The sequence below is a fragment of the Malus domestica genome, chromosome 05 (assembly GCF_042453785.1).
Source record: "Malus domestica chromosome 05, GDT2T_hap1".
NCBI classification, from domain to species: domain Eukaryota; kingdom Viridiplantae; phylum Streptophyta; class Magnoliopsida; order Rosales; family Rosaceae; genus Malus; species Malus domestica.
The window spans coordinates 6,932,143-6,957,473 of record NC_091665.1 but is presented as its reverse complement, the minus strand read 5'-3'; the positions used below and the strand labels follow the sequence as shown (position 1 = coordinate 6,957,473).

Here is a 25,331-nt window from a genome sequence, read left to right as displayed (position 1 = left end):
GAAACAATGCCTCAAAGAGGTGATTAGGGTGGTTGGAATTGCATGTGAATCGAGTTATACCATGGGGTGGCAAAGCTGTAAAAGTTTTTCAAATATCAGGGATTGTAGGCAGTATATACTTCGAAAGAAGACTTTGAGATTATAGCTGAAGAACTAGAGGTTTTGCTAAAGAGCAATTTAAGTTATGCTAAAAAGCAGTTGGGTTGATTGAAAAATCACTTGAGGTTTGCATAATCGTAGAGGTTGAATTTGACAAAGGTCCTGAGCTTGAGCCTTTGGCTCTATTTATGGACAATTGGGAAAGAGCAGCCTCAATCTTCTCATTGAGTTGTAGCAAGACTAGATCAGTCATTTGTCGCTGACAATGATTGTAATTCCTGGATGGTGGTCTTTAGCTTTGTCCTGTGGCATTTTGCATGATTACTGCAGTGACATTAGCTTGTCGAATAATGTGCTCATCGACATTTAAACAGATGAGATATTTCTAGGTTTGTTCGTCTACGTGGAAGACGCGCTTTGATGAGGGTCAAGCTGGAATCGTCAAATGGCTTTGGAGTTATGTGAGTTAGTCACCTGAGCCCTAGGATAGGATCTTGGTTGGGCCTTGAAGTTAGTGGGCCGTGTTGCGGGGCTTTGAGTAAATAAAAATAGATTGCCTTCCTAGTAGACCTTATTTTTATTTATGACCCAAACACAAACAATGTTTGGTTTTTTGACAAACGATAGCGCGTTAGTGGGTTAAATTGTTGGGAGAGAGGAAGACCAGTGCCGATTGAACCCTCACCAAAGTGCATAGACATGATTGATTTCTGTGTTTGGTTTAACTAAACGAACTTTTGCAGGTTGTTTTGGTACATTGATGCGGAAAGGTAAGCAAACTTACATTGTTATAGGTAAACTGATACAATCATACAGAAAACTGGGGGATTGGGTAAATATGGAGGCCAGATGGTAAATTTTTTAGCACAATAAATTCTCATTCACTGAATCTCATAGGGTCAACAGCTCTAATGATCCATGAATGGTGAATATCAAGGAATTAGCTTAACAAGGAAATAAAAGTGAAACAAATAAACAATGCATGGCTGATGTTGATGAACAGGATGAGTTGTGTTGAAGGTTCACTTGATGATAGAATAAACAAATAAAGCCAGAAAAATTGTTTCTCTTGGTGTGTCTTTTCCTTATCCAAAGCCCTTGTTATATGGTGGCTAGAAGAAGAGAAAAAAAAAACTGATATGGCCGATGTGAGATTATGTGCACCAACAATAAAACAGCCTCCGTATGAATAATATTATGATTTATTTTTTAATTTATTTTTAAACCAAATGATGTTGATGTTAATGATTTGATTATTACTTAAGAGTTGATTGACGTGCTTATTTCCTATTGGTAAAACATCATTTAGTTTACAAATTTGATTTAAAAATTTAGTCTATCTAGCATTACCCAATTTGAAAAGGATTTTATAGAAAGCAGAAGTGCTGTCTTACTTTGAGATTGCTAAGTTGATGATAAAAAATGGGATTGTAGTTTGTTTGAAAGTATTATCTTTAGTATGATGTTTTGAGTACAAAGATGCCAATGAACCAACATTTGTATGGTAATTTAACCCGATAGAGTCCCAAAAGAAAAAAGATTAAAACAAAACGAAAGCAAAGAAGAAGAACTAAAGGAGCGGTCACCGGTGAATACCACGGTTGCTTATGTTTGTCTTGGTTTGGTGTGTTCCATCCCGTGATATTCTCATGTTATTCTCTTCCTAATGTTGGAAGAAGCCAAGTTCGAATCCCCCGTCCCGTGAACAAATAACTGAATAGAATTAATAGTCTCAATGATTAAGTTACAACTTGAATGTTTTCTTTCCTACTTCTAACTTTGAGTGTTTTATTCCGCAACACTGTGAGTTCAGTTCATTCTTCATCAATCTTAATTTCTGTTAGGGTGTGCTATCCACACATCCCAAATTAATTCTCACACACCCCTTGTTAATTTCTGTCTGTTGATCTTCTTCAATCCATCCAATTGGACGGCAAAAAATTAGAAGGGTGTGTAAAAAGTAAAATGAAGTGTGTGGATATTCTGTTTCCTTCGATTCAATCCCCTCTACATCATCATAATCATTTTCTTAAAATGATATTGGCAAAATAAATTATTAATTAAGTCGATTTTAATTTAATTTTTATATTGAAATTGTGTTTTAATTGCGATTTTTGGCGCACACTATTGGACTTGAATTTATGATAACGCAGCTAGAAGAAGAGGTCTACTAATTCTTCAAACATTTGTTACAATTTAGTCATATGCTTTAACCATTCTGTTTAAAAGACAGTTTTCAGTTTTTAGGTAGCATGCGTTTGTGATACAATTTTTATATATTTCAAACATAATCTTTCATATAATTTTTTAGGGTAAATTACACAGTACCTCAGGTTTGAGGTCTTACATAAACTCATACAACATCTTTAAAACATTTCACTTTCATACCTCACGTGCCATTTTATTTCAAAATAATATCTTTGTTACATTTTTTATCCATTAATCCGTTAAGTGCTGACATGGCTATCAAATGTGTGCCACGTGACAAAAAAAAATTTAATTTAAAAAAAAACATAAATCTTCTAAATAAAAATAAAAATAAAATAAAATAAAAAACTGAAATAAACCACCCCCGTACCCCTCCCCACCCCAAAACCAGAAACCCAAAACACACCCCCCAACTCGTGACCCTCCCTCCCCAAATCCCCATTCATGCAACTAGTTCATCTTCTCCCCGCACCCGTACTCACCCTCCCTCCCCCTTCTTCTTCCCCTTCTCCTTCCTCCATGTGCATCTTCTTCCCCCTGAAACCCCTTCATGCAACCTGAAAAAATAAAAAAATAAAAAAAAAACAACCCAGTTCGTCTTCCCCCCAAAACCTCTTCCTACAACCCGAAAAAAAAAACAACCTAGTTCGTCTTCCCCCCGCACCCGCACCCACCTTCACACCCGATTCCACCTCACGAACCCGGTGATGGCGGCGTAGACGCGATCTGGTTTTTTTTTTTTTTTTTTTTTTTTCTTCCTTTTCTTTTCTGGGTTGTAGGGGGAAGAAGATGAAGATGGGGGAGAAGAGAGGAGGAGGGGGGGGGAAGACGAACTTAAGGGGTTTTTTTTTTTTTTTTTCCTGGGTTGCAGCGAAGAAGATGAAGATGGGGGATATGGGTTTGGGGGTTGCCGGGAGAAGAGAGGAGGATGAGGGAAGGTTTCAAATATTTTTTTTTATATTTATTTAGAAGATTTAGGTTTGTTTTTTAAAAAAAAAATTAAAAAATTTCTTTTTTTGCCACGTGGCACACATTTGGAAGCCATGTGGCAGCAACGTCAATACTTAACGGATTAATGGATGAAAAATGTAATAGATGTATTATTTTGAAATAAAATGGTATGTGAGGTATGAAAGTGAAATGTTTTAAAGATGTTGTATGAGTTTGTGCAAGACCTCAAACTTGAGGGGTTACTGTTTAATTTATCCAATTTTTTATTCCGCAGCTATGCGAGGATACAAATTTATAGTAAAGAATAAAAGTTGTTCTTTTGGTGCAGTTGGCCTATTGATCTCACTGAGAAAATTTGAAAGAGCCACCAATTGATGTTAAAATAAAGAAAATTGTTATTAAGCGTCGTTATCCTTTCACCTTCTCTAGAAAGCAAAAGTCTATATAATCCATATAACATTGGAGCAGGTAGAACAATTAAGAGATCATGTTGTAGCAAGGATGGTGATCGCTCCAAAGGTAATCACAGCTGCTACAACGGCAAGAACAATTGTCAAAACTGCATATGGTTTTTTCTTCTCCGATTTGGGCAGAGTGCTTCTTGTTGTTCTGTTAGTCATACCCTCGTTCCCACTTGTGTCGACCATGACCCAAGAATGGAACTCCGGAATTTCTCAAGAGAGCTCATTGTTAGAAAGTAACAAATGTGTCAAGGTTCCCAAGGTTCCCAATGTAGTAAAAAAATAAGGTATCTGACCTGAGAATTTGTTATTTGAGAGATCCAGAATTTCTAATTCACTGAGCGTTGAAAGAGTTTCCGGAATAGGTCCTCAAAAATGATTGCTGCTGAGATTCAAAGCAATCTGCAAAGACATCGGCATTCTTGGAATGTCACCACTTAATTGATTTTCTCCAAGTTGGAGTTCCATCAGAGAATCCATGGAGGCAATACTGGCTGGAATGGAACCGCTGAGCTTGTTGCCTTGTAAGTTCATGTTAGTAAGATTCTGCATGTTTGAAACTGAAGGAGGTATTGAACCATTGAGAGAATTCCAGCTGATATTCAGAATGGACAACTTGGGCAGTTGAGTAATTTGAATTGGAATTCCATCACTCAAATTGTTAAATTGAAGTTTCAAGACTGCTAAGCTTACCCAAATCCGCTGGTAAAGCCCCGGACAAGTGATTGTGAGCCAAATTCAGCGGCGCCAAATTCCAGCAATCACCCAATTTAGGAGAAATCAATCTAGTCAAGTTATTGTTTTCCAGCTCCAAGTATGTTAGTTTTTTCAGTGTTCCAATTGTCGCGGTAGGTATTTGTTTGGGCCCAAAATAATATTATTGGGCCGAGCTTAGGTTTGTGTTCGGTCCAATGCTTTTCTGAAAATATTATGGACCGTCCAAGCTATCATAAGCCGCCAATCAGGTCGGCTGAGTCCTGTTGCCGGAAGGATTGATTTGGATAAGAGCGAAGAAGTAGAGTCTTGGTACAACAAGGGGGTTTCAGAATTGAAGGCGTTCGGAATTCGGGAGTGAATCTAATTCATTATAGAGATTGGTTCAGAAACCTATTAGAACTAGGATTGGCCGAATCCTAATCAAATTAGATTTGGGAGTTTTAGTCCGGGTATATCTCTGGTTCGGTCGGGAGTAGGTTCGTTGCTATATATATAGAGGGGAGTGCATCATTCAAAGCCCCTCCAATTCAACACACAAAACTGCCCTGCGCAAACTCTCGCTCTACGCGAATCTTCTCAACAACCTTGAGATTTTTAATTTTTTTTTTTGCCAACACATCTTCAGTTTGGATAAACAGCACTGTGAAGGCAACTGGCGAACATCTTTAGTTTGAATAAACAGCACTGTGAAGGCAACCAGCGAACATCTTCAGTTTGGATAAACAGCACTGTTGTAGTAGAATCAGCCGACCACGGAGCACCTTCAGTTTGGATAAACAGCACTGCATCAAGGACGATTGGTTATCTATCAAAGTCTCAGTCGAGAAGGGTTTTCGAATCCTTATTGGTAAAGGTTATCTCACTAGCCTTCTAGGCGAAGTGAGGTGTTACATATTACTGGGCTCGGCGCATTGAACGCCAAGTTGTTTTATGATTGGATATTCACAAGTAAGTTTTAGAGTTCTGCATTCTGATGACCAAACCACATTCCTCATCAAGACATACATCTCTTTTGAGTACTTGTGCCCGTATAGTTTATTGCCAATTCGGTGTGCTTATACTCTTACGAATATAATCACCGTGACCGAACTTAGCGTCGATGATCCGTGAAGCAAGACTAGCAACCTTGTCTTCAGGCTCTAGAACCCGAATGTCGAGACGTGTTCCTTCCTCGGCCGCAATCTCAAGATCGAGAAGTCAGCAACATGCCCAACGTGACATCAACACATTTTACTCCCCGGTCAAGATCAGCCTACGAGTGGGCATAACCCGCACACAACCGAAGAACGTAGTCAGCTTATTAATTACTTGGCCTGTGTGCCATGTAAGCTTGGCAGTTTTTCGGGTCAATAGTATTACACCATCAAGCAAATTGTTTCCCAATCTCAACATGACCAAGCTTGGAGATAGAACTGGCGGTATTTGTCCCTCCAATCTATTATTCGACAAATCCAATGTCTGCAAATTCGATAATGACAAAAGGTGCGATGGAATCAACCCACTCAGGTTATTATAACTAAGGTCCAAGTTTTTCAGATGCTTTGCAATGCCACCAGGAATTGAACCACTGAAATTGTTAGAATTTGCTGCAAATCTCCACAGGCTAGTGATACTGGAAATGCTTTGTGGGATTCTGTCGGATAATCTATTAGCCAAAAGAATCAATACCTCCAACTTAGCGAGATCTCCGATTCCATCAAGAACAATCCCAGAAAGTTGGTTTCCGCTAAGATCAATCAGAGTCAAATTTTGATATCCCACAATTTGAATAGGGATCGAACCATCAAATATATTCACAGAAAGCTCAAGCTCCTCCAAAACCTTGGACTTTCCGAGATGGGTTGGAATAGACCTAGTAAAACGGTTGAAGGTAAGGTTCAAGCTTCTGAGTTTGACCAACCTGTCCAACTTGGAGTCAATGTTTCTGTTTGTACCATACTTGACCAATCCCGAAACTACCGAGCACCGGTCAACGTTATACCATCAAAGACCCAGAAGAGTTTCCCTCAAACCAGGAGGCCAATCACAGCGCGACACGTGTCGACATCAGAAGCCAATCATAGCGCAACACATGTCAACATCGGAAGGCAATCATAACACGACATGTGTCAATGTCAGAACAAAGCTAGAAACTTTCTTCTATGAAAGGAGATCATTCTCCCACAATATTTCCTAATGTCATTTGTACTAAATCATTCCCTAGTACTCACTAAAGGAGAGCTTGAACCTATGTACTTGTTTAAACCCTTCACAATTAATGAGAACTCCTCTACTCCGTGGAGGTAGCCAATCTGGGTGAACCACGTACATCTTATGTTTGCTTTCCTGTCTCTATCCATTTACATACTTATCCACACTAGTGACCGAAGCAATCTAGCGAAGGTCACAAACTTAACACTTTCTGTTGTACCAAAGTCCTCACTGATTTTGTGCATCAACATTTGGCGCCGTCTGTGGGAACGACACTTATTCCCACTCTCTTCAGCTTTGTCAAGCTGGTTTCCACCATTCGTACACTCTTTTTTTACCAAGCATCCCTCTCCAACATGGGGAGCGAATGAAGCCATGGCACACAGAATAACACCCCTCTTGCACCTAGTGCGAAGCAACGAAAGAATGAAGGAAAGAAGCTCGCTCTTCAAGCTAAAGTCTAGGAGCTGGAGGCTCAGAACAACAAGATAGCAATAAATAATGAGATCCTCCAAGAACAATATGAGAAGCTCTTCGAGACGCTCCATGAAACTAGGTGTACTCAAACAAACAAGCTTGTTGCCTCTATGGACATCAACCATCATCTGGGTGCCCCCAACATGGAGGGTCACCTTCCTTCAATATGGGTATCCCTAATGAGGAACGAGCTAATAATTAAAACATTGATCAATATGAGACTTCTCTCAACCCAGCTGCTTCGACCCGAAGCAAAAGAAGTGGAGGAAGACACCTCCTTACAGAAGGGTTAGAAAGATCGAAAGCCGTTTATCGTGACTGCCGAGACTTCCTAAAGCAACGTCGAGAGAATCCCCCTCCACACAAGCTCGAAGATTGATAACCCAAGGGTTTCTAAAAGACTCAGTCCCCTCCTACGACCCAGGTCAGCTGCCAATCTAGGGAAGGAACGACAGGTCCCAGAGGAACATGAAGGTACATGGGACTCAGAGGTATTCCGACAGACAAGTGGGAAATGGAAGTTAAGTTATACCAAGTGGGAAGTGGAAGTCAAGTTCTACCAAGTGAGGAGATTTTGGCCATTCAAACACCCATTGCATCATCTCTTGCCTCATTTAGCTACTCGCTAAGTCACCAAACATATTTAAAGAATTTTTACTCTCAGCAAGCCCATTACAACAAGAGGGATAAAAGTTTGTATCAAGACAACCAGGGGTGAACGTACCGTCGACTATTATGACTATGGGGCCAAGCCTCACTCTTTCAAAGTGGAGGACTAGGTACTGAAGGAAATGCTATTATAAGAAGGCATACACATCACCAATATTTTGACCCTCAACCGCTTGAAATCTTTTGTCACACAAGCCATTCGGAAAATATTTAAAGAAGAGGGAATTCAGACAACTTCTCTTGAGTCTTTTGCATTCTTAGCACTAGAACACTTGGTCTACGCTGACCTACCCCTATACTCCAACTCAGAGCTTCAACATGCGTACTTTGACACAAAGTATGTGATATTAAGTGTTACAACAAACATGGTTCACATATCGAAAGCATGGATCCCTTTATGCATAGCAAAACATTCATAAGCATCACGTATGTCTACATAAACATCATACATTCCAACACATTCATACATAAACATCATACATTTCAATACATTCATACATAAGCCAACTGTGCTTCGAAAGGGTTCAATATACTTTGTGTCATTCAACACTTGCTACAATGTGCCTCGACACCTTTCCCTTATTCTCACCAACCAGGTGATGAAATGTGAAGAAGGAACTCATCTTTATGCCACCAACCAGGTGATGAAATGTACAACCCGCACTCTCTTCATGGCACCAATCAGGTGATGAAATGTACAACCCGTACTCTAATATCATTTGGCAACTTGCCACTCATGCCACCAAGCAGGTGAAGAATGAACTCATCTTCATACCACCAACCAGATGATAAAATGTACAACCCGTACTCTCTTTCATGCCACCAACCAGGTGATGAAATGTACAACCCGTACTTTAATATCATTTGGCAGTTAGCCACTCATACCACCAACCAGGTGAAGAAGGAACTCATCTTCGTGCCACCAACCAGGTGATGAAATGTACAACCCGTACTCTCTTTCATGCCACCAACCAGGTAATGAAATGTACAACCCGTACTCTAATATCATTTGGCAACTTTCCACTCATGCCACCAACCAGGTGAAGAAGAAACTCATCTTCATGCCACCAACCAGGTGATGAAATATGATGAAAAGTGATGAAGGAACTCACCTTCGTACCACTAACCAAGTGATGAAAGCAACTCACCATTCATTCCACCAACCAGAAAACGAGTGGTACAACTTATACATGTGAACTCCTAGCATTCACAAATAATAAAAACCCTCAAGCTTTACATCTCAACTAGGGGAGCACTTATGCCTAACAAGAGTTATAGTCACCAACAAAGTCTTATTGCAAGCCAACAACGGCTTCAGTGCATGGTATATGAAGATCAAGCTTTTTAGCCCTCTTGCATCTGCTTCAGACATTTCCCCTCTGTAACAATGCAAACACTACAACTCGTAGAAAGCTTCACACACTCTTGATCAAGACTATTCGAAGCCAATTCAATTTATATGGTTCATCCAAACCTTCGACTACTACAAGGTGTGGCTTGCATCACAATCTCTTGCATCACCTTTCTAGTTTCGCAAAAAAAAAAAAAAAAAAGGGAAATTCAACAAAGCTTCATCAATGGAGAACAATTACAAATTCTCAAAAGCTTCACACTATCTTGATCAAGATAGTGTGAAGCAAAATCAATTCATGGTACCCAACAAAGCTTCGCCTACAAAGCTTCACCACAAAAGCTTCACCAACAAAAGCTTCAACAAATGGAGGGCAACTATAAATTCTCGAAAGCTTCACACTATCTTAATCAAGATAGTGTGAAGCAAAATCAATTCATGGTACCCAACAAAGCTTCACCACAAAAGCTTCACCAACAAAAGCTTCAACAAATGGAGAGCAACTACAAATTCTCAAAAGCTTCACACTATCTTGATCAAGATAGTGTGAAGCAAAATCAATTCATGGTACCCAACAAAGCTTCACCTACAAAGCTTCAACATCTAACTTCACCTCCAAAGCTTCAACTCTAAAGCTTCACCTACAAAAGCTTCAACACCGAAGCTTCACCTACAAAAGTTTCACCTACAAAGCTTAAACTCCAAAGCTTCACCTACAAAAGCTTTAACTCCAAAGCTTCACCTACAAAGCTTCAACACAAAAGCTTCAACTTCAAAGTTTCACCTACAAAGCTTCAACATCAACGCTTCACCTACAAAGCTTCAACATTAAAGTTTCACCTACAACGCTTGAACTCCAAAGCTTCACCTACAAAAGCTTCAACTCCAAAGCTTCACCTACAAAAGCTTCAACTCCAAAGCTTCACCTACAAAGCTTCAACTTCAAAGCTTCACCTATAAAAGCTTCAACACCAAAGCTTCACCTACCAAAGCTTCACCTACAAAGCTTCAACACCAAAGCTTCAAAAAAAAAAAAACATGTATATTCGAAAATTCAAAAAAAAATAATCAAAAATTCAAAAATTCAAAAATTCGAAAATTTGAAAATTCAAAAAAAAAAAAAAAAGCGCCTAGGCCTCCCATTTTTTGAGCCTAACAACTTTCATAACAAATGTACATGAACGAGGAGTTTTTAGCTACCACTTAGAAAAGAAAATGGTGAAGTTTTGTTACTTTGGAAACTTGGCTACTAGCAAGACACCTCCTTCGTCAACTCCATCGACCAGAGACTTGGGGGACTCCTACCATATGCTACTACACCTTGATACTCGGAAATCTCACGACCACTCAGTGACTTGGATTTTTCAAGTCTCCAACCGAGAAGTTTTCCTCACTTGGCAAATTAAGGGAGCACTACCTCAACCTACATGCTTCAACATACAAGCTTCAACAAAAGAAAAATTCAAAGAACTTAGTGAAGAAGGCTTTGGTGTATTTAACATAATACGTTGAAATGAAGCAAAGCTTATTTATTGATATCTCCGATAAGTTACAAATATGCACATATACATGAGTCAAAATAAACAAACAAGAGGGAGCCCTCACAAAGGTTGCTCAGGAGAAGTCTCAGCGGTCGGCAGAGCCCCAGAAAGAGAAGGCACCGGAGGGTGATCATTCGAAGCCTCAGTACTGGACAGAAACACAGAAAGATGAGGCATCACAGGTTGATCATTTGGAGCTTCATTACGCGGTACAGCCCCAGAAGACAAAGGCAATAAATGTCTTTGGAACAAACCCACAAACCTCTGATGATCAAGTTAAATCTGACCATCAGATTCCTGCATCTGGTCAAGCTTCATCTTCATGTTTGTAGCAGGGTCATATTCGAGCTTATGTAACTGTTTATTCTCATGCTTGAGCCCTCTAATCTTCTGTTTGATACTTATCACTTCAGCCGCCAATGATTCAACTTGGTGGGTTCAAGCAAATACGCGTTGGGCCATATTAGACACAGAACCTGCACACTGAACATTGAGAGCCAGAGAATCCTTAACAACCAGCTTATCAGACCATTTGGAAAGTAGTATGTTATCTTTGGAAATGAGAAGTTTTCTTGCCACCACCGCAGCAGTCATATCATTCTTCATCACAGAGTCCCCAACAGTAAAAGAACCAATAGGGGATAAGAAGGATGGGCGCCATATGTTGTCTTGATGAGGCATGGCTGCCTCTTCACCAAAGTTCAAGTCAAAACGACAGTCGGATGGGCCAGACATTTTTAGAAATGATGAAGGAGAAATGAGGTCCAATAAATCTCTGAAGTGCGAAAATAAGGGGAAAATTCCTACAAGCAATAACTCTCTGAACGTACTTCTTGCACACAATTGGTGCCCCTATAAAAGAAAGGGTAACATGGCTGTTTGTTCAAAAATCGAAAGGGCACCATTCTCCGGATTTCGAGAAGTAGATTTTCCTGAGTAAAATATGTCGACAATCCCCACACGCAACATCAGCTCCTCGGGTACCACAGATAACTTTACCAAAGATCTCTGACAAAGTTTACACACATAAATTTTGAAGGTCCAGCTACCCTACCATTACCCACAAGGGTAAAGGAACAGCACCACTACTTGATAACTGGAAAGTCCCTATGTGTGTTAACCTCCGTGCTCCGTGGCAAGGCAGACTGGCAAAATGCCGAACCTTTACTCACATCGAGAAAACACTCCCAACAGGATTACTTTCTCAAAAATCAAAGAGGCACCGCTCCCCGAATCTCGAGAGCCAAACTCCCACCAAGATTGCTTTCTCAAAAAATTGAAGAGGCATTACTTTCCAAATACCACAGACCGTTTTTTCAAAGTGCTATGACAAAGTTAAAACACGTGAAACTTGCAGCTCCCACTACATTGCTATGACCAAGAAGGGTAAAGGAATAGCATTACTACTTGTTGATGGGGAAACTCCTATATGTGTCTACCACCACCCTCCACAGACAGGCAGACCAGTAAAAATGCTCAACCATTCCTCATATTTGAGAGGGCACTCCCAACGAAGCCTCTCGAAATACTTAGCTTCTTTTCCCCCGATAATACCTCTGCAAACAAGCCACACCAGAGCAAGAGTATCTCATATCATCAGGGTTAAAAGCAAGAGTATCCCATATCATGTTTTTTCCCAGTCTTTTCCTTTGCCCTTGCTCTTACCTACAAGACAAGGAGAAAGAAATCAATCAGTCGGAACCTGAAATCAAACTTTCGATCTGGAACTGATTGCCCGGAACCTTTGCCTAGTTGCTCACCTAACATTGCTCTCGAGTACTCATCCTTAACTGTTGTTAAGGTCACTGAAGCTGCCAAGCATGGATGAGTCGCTAAGAAGTAGTGCTCTGAAGGACCATTCAAATGCAAAGGTTGCGCACCACTTCTGCGATGCAAAAGATTGAAGTAGAATGTTCAACGATGAGCTAGAATAGATCACTATAGCATGACGCCCTCCTTGCAGAACCGTATAATCCAGACGGAAGAGTCCAAGTCAAATCCAAGCTCGGCATCGCTACCCTATCCAAAGAGCTCAAGAAACTTCAACAACCTTTCGTTAGCAACGTCGCCAAAGAGCAAAGCCTCGCCATACCACATCCATTACTTTGTCAACAGCAAAGTATCTCATATCATCAAGGTCGAACGAACTCTTGATTTGATGGACTTATTTTGGCCCTCAAATTCTTGAGTCGGCCTTATACTCTGGAGGAAATAGAAAACCCTTCAGCCTAGTTCAAGAATAAGCCAGTGGAAAGTTACTTTTTCAAAAGCAAAAATATCTTATATCATCTCTTCTCCCTTTTCTTCTCTTTATCCTTCATGTTGCCTGCAAGATAAGAAGAATGAGAACAATCAGCCGGAACTCGAAATCAAACTTCTGATCTGGGACTAATTGCTTAGAGCTCTGATTGCTTACCTTGCCTGTCGCCTCTTTCGGCAGATCTCCTAGCTCTGCGACTTGGGGGAATCTTACTACATGGTTTGTATCGCACTTGACCAAGCCTGAAACTACAAGTAAGCTTCAAGTGAAATTGATACATTACCTTGTACATCTCCACCGGTTAAAGATACCACCCCTGGATGGAGGAAAAGCACTTCCAGAGAAGATGCCACATCTATCTATGAGACAAATAAGGCAAGTGAAGACGATACCACACTTCGATACTTAGAAGTTTCGTTATTACTCAGCGGCTTGGATATTGCAAGTCCCCAACCGAGGAACTTCCCTCACTCAGAAACTTAGGGGAGCACTGTTTGTATCATACTTGACTAATCCCGAAACTACCGAGCATGGGTTAACGTTATACCGTTAAGGACCCAGAAGAGTTTCCCTCCAACCAGGAGGCCAATCACAGCACGACACGTGTCGACATCAGAAGCCAATCATAGCCCGACACGTGTCAACATCGGAAGCCAATCACAACATGACATGTGTCAATGTCAGAACAAAGCTAGATACTCTTTTCTATAAAAGGATTCTCCCACAATATTTCCTAATGTCATTTGTACTAAATCATTCACTAGTACTCACTAAAGGAGAGCTTGAACCTATGTACTTGTGTAAACCCTTCACAATTAATAAGAACTCCTATACTCCGTGGATGTAGCCAATCTGGGTAAACCACGTACATCTTATGTTTGCTTCCATGTCCCTATCCATTTACATACTTATCCAAACTAGTGACCGGAGCAATCTAGCGAATGTCACAAACTTAACACTTTCTGTTGTACCAAAGTCCTCACTGATTTTATGCATCAACAGTTTCCACTCAAGTTATTCCAAGCAAAGTCCAAAGCCTCCAACCCCAAAAACCTAACAAAATCGGGCAGACAACCAACCAAATTGTTCACACTAAAATTGAGCAGCTTTAACCCATCTAGCTTTCCACAATCTGAGAAAAACCCAGACGTAATTATGGTCAGACGGTTGTTGGACACATCTAGAATCTGCAGAGACTCAATTCAGCAAAAGAGGGGCAGAAAGTCCGAGGAAGATAGAGAATGCCCGAACAGAGAAATCTGGATGACGGATGAATTGGTCAAGGGATTGCACTGAACTCCCGTCCATAAACATGGGTTTGGTTATTGTTGACGTCTCATGGAACAACTCTAATGGGAGTGCTGAGGTTGTTGGAGAGATGGATCTTGGCGGTTTTCTGGTTTGATGAGAGTTGAGAGAAGACCATGGGAAGAGGATGGTAGTAGAACAAGGACAAGAAGAAATAAAAGTTGATATACAGGACAAGAAAGGTGGTTTGATGGCCATACCTGTTTATTTTTGGGTTATAAAAGATTATTGTCTTTGCACTTGTGTTTGGTTTTTTATTATTTATAAATATAAAGCGAGATTTGTATACTAAATAGTCTATATGATTTTCAGGTAGGAGGAGGAGGTCAGAGAGAGAGAGAGAATTGCATAGAGGGATGTCTGTTTGTGTTTTGGTTATGGGGTTTTTGAGGAATGGAAAAGTAGTGGGAAAAAGGAAGAAGAGAATGTCGGGCGTGTTGGTTGGGAAGTGAAGGGGACTGGACTATTGACTAATGGGTTCTTGCAGGCACTTTTAAACTTCATAGTAAATAAACTAGTGGTCTCTTCTTTGTTGATGTCCCATGAAACTGTTGGAACACAAGCATGGCAGCTGGTTCAATCATCCAAGGTTGCTACAATGAAGAAGAAGCTCAAAATGTATAAGTGTAGGAGTAGTTGGTATTCAAATTATGTAATGAACAGACAAGATTAAAACATCTCATTTGTGTGTATCTTGCCACGTGTCTAGTTAGTTAGAAGTTAAGTGAAAGCATGTGTGTTGCACGTGATCATAGTCACGGTGCTTTGATGTATTGGCAACGGGTATATAGTTGGTTTTTAGCCAAGTTTCTTGGATCGAATCCAACTCAGATTCAAAGAGAGCAACGTACTCCTCTTCTTGAAAGTTCTTCTCTGATTTCCAGCTTTGCATTCATTTCAATTTCTTGTTGAATTGTTTACAGTTACATAGAGAAATATAGCTCAAAACTCAATCAAACACTAACATTGTATCAGAGCCAGGTTGGATTTGAATTTGGGAGTGAAACTATGAATTTGTAAGTGCTCATTTGGGTTTTCAACGAAGAACTCAGAAGCTTAAAAATGGATGGATCTAACACCGATCTTGTGCACCAGTATTCATTGGAGTTAATTATGAATTCTGGTGTATCGGGATGAAAACAATTTTCAAGTCTCATAATCTGTGGAGTTTTGTTGAAGATGGCTTCACATTGTCGAAGGAAAAGAAGGAAATAGATAAGAAGCAAGTCATTGCTAATCAGGATCTCATTTCCACAGACACAAATGTGTTGGGACTAATACAAGGAGCTGTGAGTGAGATCCTTCCCAAAATCACTAATCAATAAACTGTAAAGGATGTTTGGGATGTTCTTAAGCAAGAATTCAAAGGTGATGCTCAAGTCATGGCTGTGAAATTACAAGGTATTCACCGTAATTTGAATATGCTAGCATGAGAAATAATGAATCTCTCTGATTATCTAGCTAGATTATCTGGTCTTGTGAACAAGATGAAGATGTTTGGTGAAACCTTGCCAAACAAGAGACTAGTTAAGAAAATGCTAATTACTCTAACTCCAGCATATGATAATATTGTTTCTGTTATTAAGGGAACTAAGAAATTGGATGAGATCGATCCAAATGAGGTTGTTACAACTCTAAAAAGATTTGAGCAGAGATTAAGGAGACATACTGAAGATGAGGAAGTGAGTGATAAGGCATTTAGCAGTCTTAGTATCCAAAATAAGAGTGGATCACAAACAACTGGGTACAAGGGGAAGAAACCTTTCAAATTTAGGGATAAGAAGTAGGGGTAGGCAAACGGGTACTAGATGAAGGATTTATTTTGAAAAACATGTTCATTTGAGCAACATCATATAGCATGCAATTAACAATTAAAGGCGGAATCATGCTTGCATGCACTCAAAAACAAAACATTACCATGAAATTCAAAGCCTAGTAGATTGGTGAACCAATAATCAACTCAAAACAAAGTGAGTTGAAATTATTACCTTTGTAGATTCCTCTTTGCATAAGCAAAGGCTAATCACCCAAAGAGATAGGGCCTTCATTCCTTGCTTCTTAGATCCATGGATTTGGATGGAAGAATAGGTTCTCTAAGTTCCCAAAATTGAGAACCTCTAAGTCTCTTCACCAAGGTTAGATTGTAGAAGAAATGAGTGACCTTGGAGTAGTAGGATTGCTAGATGTACCCTCCAAGGTGTTGGCCTCTTTAGAGAGAAAATGGAGAGACAATTCTCACCAATTTTCCCCCAAAATAAACCCTTAATCACTTAATGAATATTAGTTATAAAGTCATTTATATAGTCACTTCTTTTAGTGACCTAAATAACCAAAAACCCTAATTCATCACCATATGGCCGGCCACCTAAGGAATTTTGGGCTTTTGGGCTTTAATGAATCTTTATTCATTAAATTGTCATACAACTTAAGTTAATGGACTTGACGTTCGAAGCCCATTGGGCCTTAAGGTCCAAAACTATCCCGAAGTCTTTAACGAACTTATTCGTTTGATTAATTAACATATTAATTAATCCTTGCCATAAATAAATGATTAAACCACTTAATCATTCTTACTCATTTCCGTTTAATCTCCAATCTCTACCTTTTATGGTGTGCGATCCATTAGGTTCCTTTTAGCGAGGTAGTGGGCGATTAAAACCATTTTACATCGATTGTGAATTGAAACTATTTTCAATTCTCCCTTTAGTGATTACACACGTTTAGGGCTTCCACAAACCATGAGTGACACCTAGCAGCATATCATGGTTACCCAAGCTAATCAGAAGAGGATAGAGAACCTATTCAGTTCGGGATTACAAATGCAATACGGTCTTTCTCTAATCTAATACTCTTGACCACATTGTTTGGTATGATAGTTTATTTACTCATGTCTACTATCCAATGTAAATCGTTTGCTTATATGATTTCCTTGAATGTGATTTGGAACGCATTCCCTAATCTCATTCATACTCTGGCCAGAGATTCCAAATCATATCATAGAGTATTCTCCCTCAACTGTTTGAAGGTTAGAGATCCCTTGTTGCGCATTCACTTGTCTCCATAGCTAAGTGGCTTAACCCCAACGATGCTGTGGACACCCCGAGGGGGTGACTTTGACATAATCAAAGATCAAGGACTTAACCACAAGACAACTGTGATGCCTCAGGTCAAATGACTACTTTGCATTATCCCAACCATGAGTTCTCATGTGACATGGAATATAAGAACTCTTCGTTGATCACGTTCAGTGAACTCATTCTCTATTGAGCACCTACGTACTTGTCTTGATGTCACACACACCAATGACTAGAGACTAATCACTCTCCCTGAGAGAAGACATAGTACGTACTGATCTTAACGGACTGTCAACGCCCAATTGGCAATCCTATGATCAGGAACGTTTAGGATGTGTCTACGAAAGAATGGTCTCATGAATCTAACTTCATTAGATTACATTCTCCCAATCACATATTCCTTGGACTTTATCGTTTAAGCATATAACATTTATATGAGACGGCTCAAACAATAATGTATGCCCTTTATATGTAAAACTAGATTAGTTTAACATGTGAAATGTCCGTAAAGTATCATCACATGATTGGCTTTAGGGCACATTTCCAACAATCTCCCACTTGCACTAGAGCCAATCAGCTTGGTCATCTTAATGATACCTCTTCTGTAGTCATTTCATAAATGGCTGAATAGTAGGCCTAGGCAGTGGATATCTATATGTGTTATCCACAGAAGCAACCTTGAGAATAACGACGTCACCATTATACATGATTCTCAATCATGTGGTTCAGTCTCTCATTTGTGTTCGGATCTTGATGAGACCTTGATTCCCAGGCTTGAGCTATCGCCCCATTAGTGTCATACACTTTCTGGTTGGAATCGAATAGAGAGTTCATAAATGAACTTTCCCATCCAAACAACATTGTTGTAAACTTCTATATGGCAATATATCTTGCATTCATAATGGAACACACTAAAGTCATTACTTTAATGTTTCCATCCAAATATCTCTTTAGTCATAATAAAGAGATATTTGTTTATCTCTTCATTCATAATGAAGAAACATCCAATGATGGATTAGATTCATAATCTAATACATTTACGCTTCCATTACGTTACTCTAATTCTTCCTCATTCTTTGAGGAATCTATCCTTTAGTATTTCTTAAATACTTAAGGACTCACTTGACAGTTGCCACGGTTCTGATCCTGGGCTTGCACTGATATCGTCTTGTACCGTTCTAGGTACAACTCATATCAATGTTTTTCATACAATATGAAATACATAAATCACCTTTCTGCTTATGCATAAAGGATTAAATTTACGCATTATTTCTATGGGAGTCAAAGGGTACGTTCCCTTTGAGAAGGGCAACTTGCTAGTCTCACTAGAATCGTCATTCTTATTGAAGTTTATCATCATATGAGAAACTTCCTAGCATCCATTGTCTATTATTAGGGATTGATATAATCCAATTATATCATGAAATATATCATTATAGATTTCCATCCCATGTATATAGACTATATTTCCCATATACATTCTATCTTCATATAATGTATTAAAGTCATAACTTTAACGAAGAAGTATTCTTTTTATTTCCAAAATTAATATATCATATATACTTAAATTTTAGGAACATGATTAACTCCCACTAATCTTTTGTAAAACTCGTAAACAAAAGATTCATTTACATCTTGATGAGAAATCAAACGATTTGATCCTTTTTCCTCATAAAATGCAAATAGCTCCCACTAACTTGCTAAGATCCATGATGGATGGATCTCTACAACTTACATATCTTGTGATTTATAGTTTTGGACATATATTATCAAGACTATCTTAATAATGGTTTCGGAAACCCATATTATGTCAAAACATTGAATCACCATTTTAGTTGTAGCTAGCAATCTTCGAATTAATTGAAACCAAGCCTATCTCAAAGATGGTTTCTTCAAAGTCAACCATTCTCTTTGATTGTAGTTATCTTAAGCTACCAATTAGCTATGAAGGTTTCATTATTTCGAGTCAAATGGTACTTTACCATTTCCTTGAGTATATATCGTATATGCACTCAATGTAGTCATAAGGATTTTCATTCTTATCGACTACCTTGGAGCTTGTGGTATAGGAACTAGGTTGTTATATTTGTTGATTACTATCTTGTCTCTCAAAGAACCCATTCTTTGAGTTCTATCTCTCGTTCATTTGCTTTTAGGCAAATCACATTGTATGATTACAATGAACTACCCAACAAAACAACATTTGTTAGTTGGTTTATAGAAGTGATATCCAAAAGTTAATTTAAGGATATCCCACAAGATTGTTATCAAACAAATATTGCTTATTAGCACACAACCCCAAATCTTAACATGCTTAAGATTTGTCTTTCTTTCCAACTACATCTTATGGAGTTATGAAAATTTTGGAAGATCTTCTAATTGACAATCATATTGTTTTAGAAGTATATATCCTATATATGGGTAATAGATAACATCTAACGAACTAAATCTTATTCGAGTTCGTTCTTCTCCTAATGGAGAAATACATTATCTTATGATGCTATTTTCCTTGATATCTTTCAAGGAAACTCATCTAAAATGTTACCTTTCCTTGGATCAAATCTAAGGAGGTAAATACTTTAGATATCTTACTCATCTATTTACATTTCTTGAATTCTTTGAAACCTTTTTCAAAGTATTCGGACTTGTGTTTATTCAAAATAAACTATAGTCCAACCGAGAGTGATCTTCGGTGAATGTCATATAACATGAGTAGTATTATGTTGTGGACAAGTGCCACTAACATCTAAGTGAATTAACCTCAACAACTTTGTGATTCTTTCTTCTTTCCAAAAGAATAAAGATTCGAACATTTCGCCTCTATACAATTTTAACAAGAAGGTATTGGATCCGGATCTAACGATCCAAAACATCCTTGTTTCACCAACTCGTAACTTATGTTTTAGAGGTATCACAATTTAGTTGGGATTAGTCACTACCTTGCAACCTTTTGGGTTTTAAGCATCATTATATTCTAAACAGTTAACACTACCATATCATCTCTACTATAGAGACAATCAATTAGATTACTATAATCCAATTTCTTTGGTAGTTCATATGAGGAAGTAAGTACTATCTGCTTTCGCAGAGATCTATATCTTATTCACGTTCCGTATGTGAAGCACCTTTTCTTCTCTCATATATCTTCTACTTCTTATTAGTCACACTTTTACAACGATTTGTAAAACATAGTTACTAATACGGAATCATACATTCAAGTAGAAGAACCAACTGTTTTGAACTATTCAAGAACATTTTACAACACCTTCGAAAGGTGTGTTCTTGACACTTGCAAGACATTTCTTGCAAATACCCCTTCCAATGTCCATCCTTTCATAAAGAAAGTTTGTTCCCTTGGAGTTATTTATCTTCTTTATTTGACTTTCACCTTTGACTACATTAGTCATGGTCCCTAAACTCCCACTATCTCTCTTGAAACCTTTTTCAATTGTGTTATACACATCAAACAATTTGGAGAGTATGTGGTTATTGTTCACTACATAGTTTACCATAAACTTAGTGAACCATTAGGATAGGGAAACAAAGGTGAAGTCCTTGCCTAGTTTCCGTCTCGTTAAGTGGTTTAACACTTCAACACTCAATGATTCAAAATCATCATAAGTCCATGTTAATGGACTATTTTTGTCAACCAATCATTATGTTCTAAACATAATTACAAACTTTCAAGAGTTGTTCAAGGCAACTCTCATTTCTTCATACAACAATTTGTAAGTGAAGAATCATGGCACATAAAGTGTCCATGCCCTTGTGCTTACTTCTCAAGTTCTTTGTTCAATTAACAAAGAAATAAGCACTAAGTGTTTGTATTGACTAAGGGTTGTTCAAAGCAACTCTTATTTCTTCATACAACAATTTGTAATTGAAGAATTATGACATTAAAAGTGTTGTCCTCTCTATGATAGACCTTTTCTAACATATTCTTCTAATGATACATTATCAATAGGAAGATTGTGAGGATGAGACTACTTTGGTACTTTTACAAGCCATTAAAGACAATCTATGGTTTTGTAGTACCAAGTCCGGAAACTAAAACATTCGGTTTTGTCAAGTGTTGGATAGCGTTTGCAAATATATTGGTAAACAAATACATAACGAATATAGATTGATTGATTTTATGCCATTTGATTCGGGTCTTTAAATCAAAATAGCACCACCCACTATTTTTGGCAAATTCCATATCCCTCATTGGAATTCGAGAGTTTTGGATGAAACTCTTAGTAGGTTATGGGAGACTCACTATTACCAAGCCCACCTCAGAAGAACTCCATATTGGCTAGCAACGATAATAATGAGAGAGTACGCTTACTCATTTGCAACTAATGCAAGTACCCATCTCGTTTGGCCTCTAGAGAATGATGCCTCAGAAGAACTCCATATTGGCACCATTGCACTTAGTTAAGTCATTCCCACCATGCTAGTTCAAGTAGGGGTTCAAGAATGGCCTCAGAAGAACTCCATATTGGCCACACTCGTTGCCTACCTTTCACTTCATCATATGTTTATAGGCTTCTCCTGAATGTAAGCACATACTTTGCAACCCCATAACTGGACGAATACGGTGTATGAGTCACAAACGATTGAAGCCTACCACGGTGGAAGGCCACGAAAGAGTGTTCAAAGCACTCTCCGCTTATCAACTTAATAATGGTTTGGTTGAGGGTTTTAGGTCTCATCACATATCAATATACATTTTAATCTCTATTAAAACAATTTTGGTCCTATTACAACTATTGGTCCATATGATTGTTTTAGTTGTACATAATACTCCCACTATGCTTTTAAAACGGTTTTTAAAGCAAGAGTATATGTTACTACTAACATAAGGTTTGCATTCATTTGATGGACTATATAGTTGCCTTAGGGCCTTAGGATGACTATGAACCTTTGTTTAGATTCAACACGAGCCTTGTGTTGAATCTCGGTCTAAGGATGGAGATTGATTTTAGTTACGCGTTTAATCACATTAAGGCGTGTTGTCTTAGGGGCGTTGGACCCAATTACTTCATTTTCATGCATATCATATAAAGCAAGAAAGAAATACTTCAAAGTAAAGGATGAGCTTATGCTCATTACAACATTTGCATAAAACAAATTACCTTAAAGTAAAGAAGGACTTATGCCCTTTTACAACATTTGATCAAATCAAATTACAACCAAAATCTAATCTACACATTCCCATGGTTCAAACAAATTTGAAACGCCTTTCACATAGCTCAATTATATTAGGCTTAGGTTCATAATCATCCTTTAATTAATTAACGCTTTAACTAATTAATTGAATGCAACATTTTCATTTGGTTTTTGTATCCATAAAATTGATTTAAGTGGAGCTAAACAAAATGAAAATCCAATTCTCATTTAAAGAGACAAAACAATTTTGTTCTCATCCTATTTGGGCCATCATGCAATAACCACAACTTTTTGGGCCATATTGCGAAAACATAAACTTTTGGGGTCACTTTGTAAAAACACAAAAGTCACTACTTCATGTAAATACAACTAGAACCCAAAATTTAAATAAATTCAAAACTTCATTAAAGGAGCAAAACAATTTGTCCTTTAGCGTTTTTAGGCCTTAACGTCAAAACGTAAACTTTCGGGTCAAAGTACAAATACACAAAAGTATCAAAACTTTATGTAATTGCATAAAAGCCCCAAAAATACCCTATTTTATTAGGGTGGCCGGTTTTTAGGGATAAATATGAGTGGTGGGTATTTTGATTTATTAGTTTTGTCAAAAACAATCAAGTAGTGCTTTCACCTTTCATAAAAATAATATATGTTTTGATGATTGATATTTCTTTCATCATTTATACAAATATTTAACACTTTAAATACTTTCATAAAAATAATATATGTTTTGATGATTGATGTTTCCATCATCATTTATACAAATATTTAACACTTTAAATACATGATAAATCATTTGAAAAACATATAACATAAACTTTATGAAATATTCAAAACTTTGAATCAAAACACAAAACCTTTTTGTTCTTGGCAAGAACATCAAGAACATTGAAGAACATCCATGAAAACCCATAAGAGCTCCATGAATGTTTTCAAGCCATAAAACTCAAATTTTCACCATTCAAAATGGTGTTAACATCCTAGGGTACTTAGGGGTTCCAAAAGTCACCTTAAAACATTTTTAACAAGACAAACGTGAACCCAAAAAATCACCCTTTGGATTTGGCCGAAAATCCCCAAAATCATGGCACCAAATTTTAGCTCCAATATTCATCCTCATATGAACTACATCTACAACATTTGAGATGGCAAATTTTCAAACAAAATTTACATTCAAAGAAGCAAGAATAAAGCTTGTAACAATTACAACTTTTAAATCATAAACTTATGAACTACAAAACCCAAAAGGATTCACCAACTACTAGACCTAGGCTCTGATACCACTTGAAGGATTTATTTTGAAAAACATGTTCATTTGAATAACATCTATAGCATGCAATTAACAAATTAAAGGCGGAATCATGCTTGTATGCATTCAAAAACAAAACATTACCCATGAAATTCAAAGCCTAGTAGATTGGTGAACCAATAATCAACTCAAAACAAAGTGAGTTGAAATTATTACCTTTGTAGATTCCTCTTTGCATAAGCAAAGGCTAATCACCCAAAGAGATAGGGCCTTCATTCCTTGCTTCTTAGATCCATGGATTTGGATGGAAGAATAGGTTCTCTAAGTTCCCAAAATTGAGAACCTCTAAGTCTCTTCACCAAGGTTAGATTGTAGAAGAAATGAGTGACCTTGGAGTAGTAGGATTGCTAGATGTACCCTCCAAGTTGTTGGCCTCTTTAGAGAGAAAATGGAGAGACAATTCTCACCAATTTTCCCCCAAAATAAACCCTTAATCACTTAATGAATATTAGTTATAAAGTCATTTATATAGTCACTTCTTTTAGTGACCTAAATAACCAAAAACCCTAATTCATCACCATATGGCCGGCCACCTAAGGAATTTTGGGCTTTTGGGCTTTAATGAATCTTTATTCATTAAATTGTCATACAACTTAAGTTAATGGGCTTGACGTTCGAAGCCCATTGGGCCTTAAGGTCCAAAACTATCCCGAAGTCTTTAACGAACTTATTCGTTTGATTAATTAACATATTAATTAATCCTTGCCATAAATAAATGATTAAACCATTTAATCATTCTTACTCATTTCCGTTTAATCTCCAATCTCTACCTTTTATGGTGTGCGATCCATTTGGTTCCTTTTAGCGAGGTAGTGGGCGATTAAAACCATTTTACATCGATTGTGAATTGAAACTATTTTCAATTCTCCCTTTAGTGATTACACACGTTTAGGGCTTCCACAAACCATGAGTGACACCTAGCAGCATATCATGGTTACCCAAGCTAATCAGAAGAGGATAGAGAACCTATTCAGTTCGGGATTACAAATGCAATACGGTCTTTCTCTAATCTAATACTCTTGACCACATTGTTTGGTATGATAGTTTATTTACTCATGTCTACTATCCAATGTAAATCGTTTGCTTATATGATTTCCTTGAATGTGATTTGGAACGCATTCCCTAATCTCATTCATACTCTGGCCAGAGATTCCAAATCATATCATAGAGTATTCTCCCTCAACTGTTTGAAGGTTAGAGATCCCTTGTTGCGCATTCACTTGTCTCCATAGCTAAGTGGCTTAACCCCAACGATGCTGTGGACACCCCGAGGGGGTGACTTTGACATAATCAAAGATCAAGGACTTAACCACAAGACAACTGTGATGCCTCAGGTCAAATGACTACTTTGCATTATCCCAACCATGAGTTCTCATGTGACATGGAATATAAGAACTCTTCGTTGATCACGTTCAGTGAACTCATTCTCTATTGAGCACCTACGTACTTGTCTTGATGTCACACACACCAATGACTCGAGACTAATCACTCTCCCTGAGAGAAGACATAGTACGTACTGATCTTAACGGACTGTCAACGCCCAATTGGCAATCCTATGATCAGGA

The 25,331-nt window shown here is 38.1% G+C and overlaps 1 protein-coding gene across 1 annotated transcript; it reads right to left on the bottom strand.

Moving 5' to 3' along the window:
- Window positions 1-4,088: 4,088 nt before the first annotated feature.
- On the bottom strand, window positions 4,089-11,345 carry LOC139196028 (leucine-rich repeat receptor-like serine/threonine-protein kinase RGI4). Its single transcript, XM_070821690.1, has 3 exons — window positions 11,149-11,345; window positions 5,745-6,288; window positions 4,089-4,265 (listed from the first exon to the last, which is right to left on the bottom strand). Exons 1-3 carry the CDS (start codon window positions 11,343-11,345, stop codon window positions 4,089-4,091), a joined length of 918 nt encoding a protein of 305 aa, XP_070677791.1.
- Window positions 11,346-25,331: the final 13,986 nt, after the last annotated feature.

Bases quoted from the DNA above. Each gene is read 5' to 3' on its own strand.
- LOC139196028 (XM_070821690.1), bottom strand. From the start codon at position 11,345: ATGCCTCATCAAGACAACATATGGCGCCCATCCTTCTTATCCCCTATT. The intron at 6,289-11,148 runs GTGTGCAGGTTC...CCGTTTTACTAG, and splicing joins TCTCTGGCTCTCAATGTTCA to GTCTATTCCAACCCATCTCG. The intron at 4,266-5,744 runs GTAATTAATAAG...TCAAACATGCAG, and splicing joins TTACATGGCACACAGGCCAA to AATCTTACTAACATGAACTT.